Source organism: Artemia sp. Qi Xiang Cuo, chromosome 4, assembly GCF_049724085.1.
Source record: "Artemia sp. Qi Xiang Cuo chromosome 4, ASM4972408v1, whole genome shotgun sequence".
Taxonomy (NCBI): Eukaryota; Metazoa; Arthropoda; class Branchiopoda; order Anostraca; family Artemiidae; genus Artemia; species Artemia sp. Qi Xiang Cuo.
In genome coordinates, this window is record NC_142797.1 from 36,625,999 (window position 1) to 36,638,142 (window position 12,144).

A 12,144-nucleotide genomic window follows, 5' to 3' on the forward strand; every position below is an offset into this window, starting at 1 on the left:
GTTTTGAGTTCGACTAGGCTATCTGTTGTAATGTCTGTTAGTTTTGGGTTTATCATTTATTTGTTAATGGTGATTTGTGGTAGTTTTACGCCTGGAAGATAAGAAAAACAATCTCGTAAAATTTTACAATTCTTTCGTCCGTGAAAACTTAAGGAATTTATAATGTGTTGGTTCCCAAAGCAAACTATCCTTTCAAAGGATAGCCAAACCATCTTAAACTTTTTAGTGCCCAATGATTCAGCTTAATTTCGATGATTGTTTGCCCACATTTTTTTCTTCTTCAATTTTTTTTATTTGGCATCCGCTACTGCAAAAAAAAATGCAGAAGTTCGATGTACGTTTTTTTTCTAAGTTTTAAAGATACTTCTGGTGTGTATTTTCCTCTTTTTCCCGTTCCTTAGCACTTTTCAACGAAAGTAAAAAAAAAACTCAAATAAAAGTCTCAAATTTAGAAACCTTATTTTCCACAGGGGGGGGCGTATTTTCTGCGAGGGTATTTTCCAAGGAGGGGGTATTTTCCGCGGGGGAGGCTAAATTTATATATTTAATTAAATATTTTCCATCTATTCTGTCACTTGTCTTTGTCTTGTCTCGCGCTAAGCTGAATGAAACTAACGAAGAAACGATTTTTTTTTTCTTGAGTTTATATAGCGTAAACTTGAGTGAGTGGCGTATAATACATAAGTGTCAAAATCCTTTCTCCCTACGGAAGAAAAACAAACAAAACTCAGATAAAATTCTCAAATTTGGAAAGCCTTATTTTCCACGAGTGGGGGGTATTTATCGAGGGGAGGGGGTCGGGATATTTATAGGGAGGGGGTATTTATCGGGGGAGGGTTATTTTCTGCGGTAGGGTTATTTTCAAGGGGGGAGTAAAAGCCACGGGGGATAATAAAAAGCTTTTGAACTCAATTTGATCTCAAAAGATATTTGGTCTAATTTAGGCTTATTTCAAAATCTTGGTTTAAAAACTTAGTATATTGTAAATGATGCGTCTTTTATTCCAATTGAAAACTGTTGGTTTTTAGTTCATGTGAGTTCGCAAGGGCGAGGGAAGAGGTCACTCCTACCTCAGTCTGGAAAGCCAAAAATATTTAAAAAGCGTAAAATATTCAGGAAAAAATAATAAACATTTTCCCAAGAGATATTTCAGACACCGAACTTTTTATAGAAACATGTCTACCCCCCTTCTTCCAAAAAAAATTCAACGTGCGCCCTTCTTAAATTAAAAAATCACAATGAAATATTCAAATCCAATACAGAAATTCAGTAGGGCATAGCTATACCAGAATGGCACTCTCACTTTTAGTTTACCTTACCAAAAGATGACAAAATTCCCACGGGAGCTACCTACCCTGAGTTAACCTGTTGGAAATATCCTTTTTTAGCAGCTTTAAAAGAGCTGGCCGTAAACTTCTTAATCAGTTGAGTGGCAACTCTCAACAGAAATGTTACTCTCCCTTAGTGTTATATTTGCAGCTTGCCTGCTTTGTCCTTCATCAGGTAAATTCTAAATTAATATTTTTCTTATGAATGAAGTTATGGGACTTAGAGAAAAGCAAAGCTCCGAACTCTTTGACTTTGCGGTTGATCTAGTTGCTTTTACAAATATCCAGAATACACTACTTTTTTAACAGAAAAGATAAATAGAAATTTCCTCTAAAATACAGGATACAAGTTTTTTAACTGTGATTTTTTTGCAGCGCTGTTGCTTAATAATTGTAAAAAGTAAGACGCTTTACCTTTTTTGGGCTTTGTCACTTGTAGTCATTATGGTACATTTTTCGATTAACTAACTAATTTGATAGCTAAGAAACACCCGGAACATACCTTAGCGTGTGGATCCATCCCTGAAAGTTTCATTTTCCTAACCCAACCCCTTTTCAAGATAGCCAAAAGTAACTAAAGTAGAATTTTACCAAGGTATATATTTGCACATTAGGGGAGGGGTGAGGGTCAAATTCAATTTTGACACAAATGAGAGTTTTGACTAAAAATGAACGTCTGATTCTAAAGGCGGGTCTATATGTTATATATCTCATTAGTGAGTTAATCGTAAAATTTCACGTCAATATAAGTAATAAATGTATATTCACGCGTAATACTGACAGCATATTGATCCGTCAATACAAGTTGGCATTTCAGTCTCAACAAGTTTGGCTTTGGCTCTCAAGTAAATTTCAGTCTCTAAGCACATCATGTCGAACTGATGGACACACCATAGTGACGAGAGATAGTCCGAGGAGCTACGGAGCCCGAACCTCCCATGGACATGAAAAATATACCACTGACATTGGTACACAAGGATGTCAATTTAGGGATTTTGTTCCCCCTTCATGTTTTTAATTTTTCTTTTAATTTTAAATTCGGCGAAAACTAAAAAAATTTCAATTACCGGATTTCCCAGTACTACCAAATTCTCTCCGCGGAGAATTAGATGATCTTTTACCATCTTTCACAGGCGCTTGTGTAATACGCAATTGAACAATCATATTTTTGTTTATTGTCGACAATAATGTGGAAACTATAAATTTGAAACTTATAGCCATTTTAAGCATTACAATTGGTAATAGGGAGTATGATGAAGTTAAAGGGGTCCAGACCTTCCTGAATTCTATGGGAAAAGAAAGAATGAATAAAGAACATTAATTAAATACCAAAATGTACCTACAAAGAAAAACAGGAACAGTTATAAAAGGGGAATGTCCCTATAATGTATTGATATTTTTATGAATTTAACAATACAAAATAATTTAACAAGAGCTAGTGATCTGGTCCCATATTTGAATTCTGATGGTTGTTTTGCGATTAGTATTCTTCCAAAGAGGACATCCAAGTATGCGGTGTAAGCATAATTTTAATTGACAATTAAATAACCTTTTAAATCCAGACCTTTTAAATAATTAAGCCATTTAAATATGATTATTGGCCCTTTTTCTAGTTTTATTTTTTATCCTTTATTTTTTCAGAAAAATATTCGGTACTCCTTTATTATACCTACTCTTTTATATACTGCTAGTTTGGTTAATGCCAATGAAATAAAATAAAATGGGATGACTATATAATAGTTTAAAAACAAATTCAGGCTATATATTTGCACATTAGGGGTTGGGGGATGGGAGGCAAAGCATAGCATATATTAAATACGTAACCTAACCTAGGTACCTTCCCCCCTCCCCAAAAAACAACAACAAAAGACAACACTTTAAACACGTATACGCAATTGAAACCACGCTATACATTGTATTTCTCTACAGCGGTGTGTTGAATCATCCCGTAAAAACGGGTTTTTCATCGCGTCTCCAGTTTGAGAACAGTAGGTATACTAAAGGAGTACCAAATATTCTTTGTTCCGTACATTGTGAGTGCACCCTTATTCTCTAATAAAAATCTGATTCCAAGACATTTCGGATTTCTTTGGCATTTATTTTACGGTAGATACAAATTTAACGAACGCTCCATTAACAATAAATTCAAGAAGGTACCCACTCTAAAACCTGATGCACATCTTGTTTTACCTTAACGCCGTGTTCCACATTTGAGCTGTTCTACCACACATGGTAAATTACACCATACCTTACCACTTTCCCATGCATTGTGCAATCAGCGCCATTCGTGGAATACTTCAGCCACGTTTTCCGTGCGCCATCCGGCATAAACAATTTCAAAAGTCGATAGACCTACGTTTGTTCTTTTTTTCATATTCCTATTACTTTCACAAAACTTCAGTTTTGTAGCAGCGATGGGCAGTACATGAACATTCAGCGATGAACATTCAGTGTTTTATAGTTTCGATTACTATTGGGCCGAGTCGCTCATTACTTACAGTTCGTTACCACGAAATGTTTATCACTCTTAACATAAATGATTTTTATATCTTAAATAACAAATTACTATCTTTTATAGGTCAGCAATGGAAGGTTACTTGCCCTGGCGACGCTGTAGCTGTTGGTTCATATCCCTTGCGCTGTGATACATATTATATCTGTGTAAAGGGGGCCTTCAAGCTGAAGTCATGTCCACCTGGTTATTCTTATGATGAAATTCTGAAAACTTGTCGGAGGCATGAAACTGTATATTGCGGCGGGAGACCTACAATTGCTGCGGCTCCAGATATGGCACACGGACCAGAAAATATTGCCACTTTCAGACCACAAGGTAAATTTATAAATAATCTTCGTAAATTTTGAATGCGGATTGACTCATGTTTGTCGGTAAATTCTTCCGAAGAGGGAAGTCCACCAAAAGTTTATCACGGTGAAGGTTTAAAAAAAAAGGCTGCTTACTAGAGAAAGGTAGTAAAATATTGCGTGTTTAATGCACTTTTGGGTAGGAATGGGGGAACTATCCAAATTTTACTATTTAACTGAAATCTTCTACAAAGAAAGAGTAAAGATAATAAAAACAAAAAACGAACAATTAATGCTTTAATTAATCACAGCCTAGCACGAGATAAAGAAAAGAAAAAAAGATCGACAGATTAAAAATATATTAAACAAATTTTAAATAACTAAAATGGCCTGCAAATAAATATATAATAAATAACTAAATGACCTGCAAATTTGTCAATCAGTTTTGAAACCGCAATTTCTTGGTCGACTATATTATATTTGCTAATCAATCTAGTGGTAAGTCCATGGAAGTATGCAAAGCAGATATTTCGTGAGACTTTCTGATTTAGTGAAAATCTAATGTTTTGGTGACTACTAGTCACCAAAACATTTTTTTTTTTTAAAAGGCTGCCTGAACTCTTCCTGAAAGGCATCATGTCAAGAATATGAGGAAGGGCGATTGCGTTTTAAAGACTGGTTATGTAAAAACGGTTGTATGGTTCTTCAATTGAATTAAGTTTTTTTGAGGGAAGCAAAGAGCGAAGTTGAACTTAAAACGGACAAATTATTACTTCACAGCCTATTTAATATATATTTACTAGTACAAATAAACTAACTAATTATGTTTCCCTATGCTTTTATGACTATACAAAACTAGAGCTTTACTGAAAACACAAAAGTCAAGTACTAAAAACAGGATTTTTGATTTAAGAGTCAAAATTGAGTATGTAGCCTGACAACACTAGGTAACGATTCTATAAAGCTTTTCAAAGTCTTACACCAGTTGTGACATTAGTAACTTTCAGTATACAATTAAATCTTAAAAACATAAGCGTAAAAATAATTATGTTTAAATAGCCGCGAAGTAATTAAACAGCATACAGAAATATTGGATTAATTTATCAAGCAGAATTTCGCTCTCACCAGCTATTATACCAATAGTGGGTAATATACAGTCTTAAATTGTAAGAAATATGCTTTAGTATAACTTGAAATGCATATCAAATAAGACATAATATGAACTCTGGAAATCCGATTATTTCTCTCTATACAAGAGTAAATTTCAAGCTATGATACAAATTCTAAAGCTAGTCTTCAGAAAGAAGGTATTCAGGAAGAAGAAAGGGAAACTGAATCCTGAGAACTCCAACATGTTCTTTTGTTATGATATTTTTGTTTTTGTTATGAATTTCAAGTTATGATACAAATTCCAAAGCTAGTCTATAGTCCTAATACTATCAAGATGGCCTTAATTTGAACTTGTGTACAAAATAATCATGACATGTCATGATTATTTTGTAAATAATCATGATCCTTTTAAGAACCAATACGATAGCCAGTCATTGAACATACCCATTGTGCAGAAGTGATACCAAATTAAACGTAAAAAAAAATAAAGAAAATCCTAAAATAGATTGTTGCTTTATCTTAAAAGGATTGATCTTAAGAGAGATTGAATATTTTGATTCTATAAAAGGTGTCCTTAATTGGTTTGCTTTTACTGTACTTAAAAACCTATATTATTTTGTGTTTTCAGTGAAGTGCAAGTTATTTATAATCATTAAAGCATAGGGAAACATAATTAGTTGGTTTATTTGTACTAGTTATATTAATTATATTAAATAGGCTGTGAGGTAATAATTTTTGTCCGTTTGTTGTTTTAACTTCGCTTTTCGCTTCCCTCGGAAAATTTTTTTTTTTTAAATTAATCTTTGTTCGTTTTTGATTAAAATTTAATGCAGAAACAACGCTCCCATGATCTTTTTTATTCATGCGGAATAATGTATAATGTCACTTCTTAGTTTCAGTTGAAAATTTAATTTTAATATATTTTCTAATTATCACCGTTCTTGGGGAGATAAGCCAGCTCTGAGAAATACTGCAAACAACCTTGACAGCTAAGAAGAACTTTAAGTCTATAACATAAAGTTTATTATTAATACTTCAGAAACCAATACATGTTTTCCAGGAACGTTTGTTTTTCGATGAGCAAAAACCTGTTTTTACTCGGCCGACTAGCCATAATGTCATAATGAAGACAGGGCTTTATAAATCACCTACTGACTAGCAGAAACCAGAAGGCTTCTGTAACAAAAGAAAGCTGTTTAGGGGTTCATTTAAAAGCTTATATTTATACTCAATAGGTTTTTATAAATTTGACTTGATAGCAAATTCACACAAAGTGCACTTTCGGTTGTTTCCCCAATCGTTATAAATGGAACAAGAAGTTTTCCGAACAAAACGACCAAAAAAAAGGTGATTTCGAAACCTAAGTAAGAGAAAAAACTAAGGAGGCACGTATTCCCATTCCCTTCAACTACCGCCGTTAGAACTAGCACACAGGCTTTATCACAAAGGGAAGTTTGAAGGTTCAATTCTGAACTGTTGATCAATCAAGCTTAATTTTTGGTAGATATTTAGTTGAAAAGTTTAGTTTTAGTTAATTTGCTTTCGCAATAATCTTTTACTTTTAATATGACTAGTTGATTTATGAAACTTACTAAAAGAGTCTCAATGGGGGGCATATTTAAGGGGAACCTATAAGCCTCCAGTAAACTGCTTTGAGCCATAATTATTTCGATGGTACAGTTTTATGCTTCCAAACTCTTCCACTTAAGAAGTGGTGCCAAAATTGCCGTTTTTAGTGCTATATGACACTTTTGGATGGTAAATTGATAAAAAGCACGTAGATATAAGAAATAGGTTTAAAATCTGCCTTCCCGGGATATGCCTTAAAAATGAGTGCCATTAAACATCACTTTTTAAAGTTCCGCTAGCCCAATAGCCCCACACTGTAAAAAGAAATCGTTTGAGATTCAACATATTATTTGTAATGTTTATCAACAACAAAATTGGAATTTCAACAGCTGAAATTGAATATTGGAGACCATTTTGGAATTCCATGGTCATTACTGAATTTCCAATTTATTGAAAATCAAATGTTGAATTCCCATACCCGAATTGAATTTTCAGTTTGTTGACAAAAGAACATGTTGGAGTTCTCAGGATTCAGTTTCCGTTTCTTCTTCCTGAATACCTTCTTTCTGAAGACTAGCTTTAGAATTTGTATCATAGCTTGAAATTTACTCTTGTATAGAGAGAAATAATCGGATTTCCAGAGTTCATATTATGTATTATTTGATCTTCATTTCAAGTGATACGAAGGTATATTTCTCACAATTTAAGACTGTATATTACCCACTATTGGTATTATAGCTGCTGAGAGCAAAATGCTGCTTGATAAATCAGTCCAATATTTCTGTATGCTGTTCAATTACTTCGCGTTTATTAAAAAATATTTAGATTTACGCTTATGTTTTTAAGGAAATTTTAATTGTATACTGAAAGTGACTAATGTCACAACTGGTGTAACACTATAAAAAGCTTTATAGATTCGTTTAGTGTTGTCAGGCTACTTTCTCACTTTTGACTCTTAAATCAATAATCCTGTTTTTTATGCTTGACTTTTGTGTTTTCAGTAAAGCGATAGTTTTGTATAATCAGAAAAGCATAGGGAAACATAATTAGTTGAATTATTTGTACTAGTTATATTAATATATATTAAATAGGCTGTGAAGTGTTAATTTTTGTCCGTTTTAAGCGCTTTACTTCCTTCGGAAAAACTTTGTTTTTTAAAAATTAATCTTTGTTCGTTTTTGATTAAAATTTAATGCAGAAACAACACTGCCATCGTCTTTTTTATTTATACGGAATAATGTATGGTCGTTTTAAGTTTAAAGTCACTTCTTAGTTTCAGTTGAAAATTTATTTTTAATATAATTTATAATTATCACCGATCTAGGGGAGATAAGACAGCTCTAAAACATACTGCAAACAACCTTGACAGCCAAGAAAAAATTTAGTCTATAACATAAAGTTCACTATCCATACTTCACGAAAGAATATATGTTTTTCGGGAACGTTTTTTTTTCGATGAGCAAAAAGCTGTTTTACTCGGCCGACGTCCCCTGAAAAAGCCATAATGAAGGCAGGGCTTTATAAATTAAAAAAGCTCATTTAAAAGCTTATATTTATACTTAATCGCTTTTTATAAATTTGACTTGATAGCACATTCCCACAAAGTGCACTTTCGGTTGTTCCCCAACTTTTTTAAATGAAAGAAGTGCCTTTTCTAATGAAATGACCAACAAAAGGTGATTTCAAAACCTTTTGCAATAATCTTTTACTTTTGATTTATGAAACTTACTGACAGGGTCTGGATGGGGAGTATATGTGAGGGGATCGTATAAGCCTCCAGTTAAGGGGTTTGGACCATAATTATTGCAATGGTACAGTTTTATGCTTCCAAACTCTTCCACTTAAGAAGTGGTACCAAAAGTGCCGTTTCCTTAAAAATGAGTGCCATTAAACATCACTTTTTAAATTTCTGCAAGCCCAATAGCCCCACACTGTAAAAAAAAAAAATCGTTTGAGATTCAACAAAATTTTTGTAATTTTATCAACAACAAAATTTGAATTTCAACAGCTGAAATTGAATATTGGAGACCATTTTGGAATTCCATGGTCATTATTGAATTTCCAAATTGTTGAAAAACAAAAATACTGAATTCCCAAACCCAAATTGAATTTTCAGTTTGTTGACAAAACAACATGTTGGATTTTAAGATCCTTATTGGATTTCCATCTTGTTTGCTGTTTATGCCAAGGGCATAACTTAAAACCCTTGCCCTAAGGGTTGTGTGGGAGTATCCTCCCTAAAAACATATTTTCTATCTGGAAATTAACTACGCTGAACAAAATGGCTATCTCAAAATTTTGATTGGATGTGTTTGGGGGAATGATTGCCGTGGGGGGGGGGTTGTTCTTTTATTGGATTTCCATCACAAGCGTTGTTCAATTTCCTTGGTCTACAGTCTAATATATAGTTCTCAGGATTAAGTTTCCCTTTATTCTTTATGAAGCATAAATAAATAAAAAAAAATAATCTCATTTATTTTACAAGAACAGAGAATTACAACCAAAAATTTCTCCCAGATAATATGACACCTCTTAACGGCCGCATTTTTTCATGGTGGAAATCAGTAAATCAATGGCGTAGTAGCAGGCCGACAGAAGACACTTGAGTAAGAAATATTAGGAAAACAGTGACACTCGAACCTGAAGTGAAGATGAAATAAAATCGAGGCACAAATAAAAGAAAGACTTCCCCCCTTTTGTCTACCTCCATAGGTGAACGGTTGCAATAATAATGCCACGAATCCTGTCTTTTCTGAATACCTTCTGACTTACTCATCAGATCTCATCAAATCTCTTGTTCGCCGCCTCATAAAATCTGTGTTATAAAATTGAAACCTTGCAAAATAGATCTTCTGCTTAGATGGAAGTACAACAAAATTGTTTTCAGCTTCACAACTTTAGTCAATCCCAATTTAAGGTTTTAAAGATGTGCAAATACATTTCCTAACTTTTGAAGAAAAGCAAAAAACATTTATATTTCTGAAAATTCTACTCAAAAAATATTTATTTAATTTTTTTAAATAAATATATAAAAAAAGAACCTATTCTAATAAATGAAAATTAAGTTAAAAGGATATTTTATCACAGTTTAAATAAGTATAGACTTAGTCATGTAGGCAAATTAAAGGACCCTCTAGAGGGAGAAGGAGTGGAGGTAGGTACTTCAAAATACCTTCCCGGGACATATTTTGGTACTTATATACTATATGGAACACGAGCGCTATATTATATAGGGAAGTTGCAGGTATCTTTCGAAACGGGTTTCTTTCAGTAGAAAAATGGATTGTAAAGCGTGGTTTGTTATTGGGTTTACAATATTTAAACTATGTTTTATAGGGTTTTGGGTAAAAAAAGATACCTAGGTTTGGTTAAGTTAGGCATTTAATATATGCTATGCTTTATCCTCCACCCCCCCCCCCCCTAATGTGCAAATATATAGCCGAAATTTGTTTCTAAATTATTATATTTTTATCCTATTTTGTTTTAAAATTTTATTTTTCATTTTGTTATTGTCTTTCCTCTCTTCATTTACTTCACTAGCATTAACCAAACTTCATTTTTCGTGTGTGTTCCAGATAGCAAATAAGTACCCATACTTTAGCCTGTAGACCCATCCCTAAAAGTTTCATTTTCCTAACCTAACCCCTTTCCAAGATAGCCAAAAGTAGCTAAACTAGGATTGGTACTGTTCTATTAGCTGCAAGCCACGCAAGCTAGATGATAAGAAACCTGTCAAACAGTTTCTCTCAGCGGAGAATTGGATCGCAAACAGTGGTTTCTAACTGCGTTTACAATATTTAAACTGTTGTTTTTTGGGGTTTAGGGGGGGGGGGGAAGGTGCCGAGGTTAGGTTACGTATTTAATGTATGCTATGCTTTCCCCCATTCCCCCTAATGTGCAAATGTATAGCCTAATTTTGTTTCTAAGCTATTAAATTTTTAACCTATTTTGCTTTATTTCATTAGCATTAACCGAACTTCACTTCTTGCATGGTTTACAGCTAATAGAACAGTACCGTAGAATTTTACCAAACTTTTTTTTATTTATAAAAATGTACTATCTTAAACATTTTGGGAAACATACGACACAAGTTATCAATATTAATAAACTAAACTGAATACTTACCATCACAATTAGAATGTCTTTTCTCTCTGATCTGAATGCCCCCTAGGTAAAATCGCCGCTTCGTCGTTTGAAGGTCTTAACATTAAATCTACTTCTGTATTACACGTTTGTAGGTAGTTGAAGGAGATGATTTTATTTTGATGATTTATTTCGAATCATAACATTCGAAAACAAAATAAGAGACAAATTGGTTTAGTTGCCAGACAAATTGGTTTAGTTAGACAAATTGGTTTAGTCTTGGTTTAGTTGCCCTCCAATCTTTACGGTCTCTTAAGAAGGACACTAGAACAAAAGAACAACAAATACAAATGCATCCATGATCAGTCTTCCGGCAAAAAAATAAATTCCACATTTTTGCAGATATGAGATCATAACCCCCACAATAACATTTTCTGATACGCTGAATCTGAAGGTCTGATTTACATTAATATTTATTGACTTTTTTGGGTGGGGGGGGGGGTTCTCCCTTTTTCGAAAATCAGGCTCCTTATCTTCAAAATCTCTTTTTCTTCTGAGGCTTGGAGCCTTTGGTGGGTAGATATTAAACGTAATGAAATTTATATATTTGCAATCTGCATAAAAACCCAATTCTTATCAATTATTATCAAAATTCTGTTTTTTAGTTTCGGTTACAATTGAGGTGAGTCGCTCCTTAATTACAGTTTAGCACTATAAACTGTTTGATGAAACTTATTGGGATAACGTCCTATTTTTAATTAATCCTGTAGCAAACCGGTGTTTTGAAGCATGATTCGTGCTATTAAAGTGTTATATTTCTGAGTCCAGTTGAAGTGTGCACCATTTTATAAAATTTTCTTTTTTGGGAATGCTTTGGGCTCCTTTACGTGTACGTAAAGGACTAAAATACCCTTTCAGGCGTCTTCTTTTCTTCGATATATTTGCTTACTTGGTTATTCAGCGTAAGCAGCAAATTTATGGCAAATCCAGGGAAGAATTTTTTTTAGACGCTTTTTGGGTCTCATTACAAAAATGACGTTCATCGCAAAAACATAAATTGTTCCCACAGAAGGATTTTCGTTCTTAATTAGAAAAAATTGAATTCAGCAAGCAATATATTTTCACCATTAGCACTGTTAAGGTTAGGGTAGCATCTTAAGAAATTTTTTACCATCAAAAATTCACAAAAAATGTATTTAAAAAAACGATAGTAAAAGTTAAAATGTAATTTTTGTTTATACATTTCCTCGTG

The 12,144-nt window shown here is 33.2% G+C and overlaps 1 protein-coding gene across 1 annotated transcript in view; it reads left to right on the plus strand.

Moving 5' to 3' along the window:
* The first annotated feature begins 1,448 nt into the window (after window positions 1-1,448).
* Window positions 1,449-12,144, plus strand: part of LOC148953068 (uncharacterized) — a 34,026-nt gene continuing 23,330 nt past the window's right edge. The window contains exons 1-2 of the mRNA XM_089087517.1: window positions 1,449-1,503; window positions 3,907-4,158. Coding sequence (XP_088943643.1) covers window positions 1,449-1,503; window positions 3,907-4,158 — 307 coding nt within the window. The remainder of the gene's footprint in view (window positions 1,504-3,906; window positions 4,159-12,144) is intronic.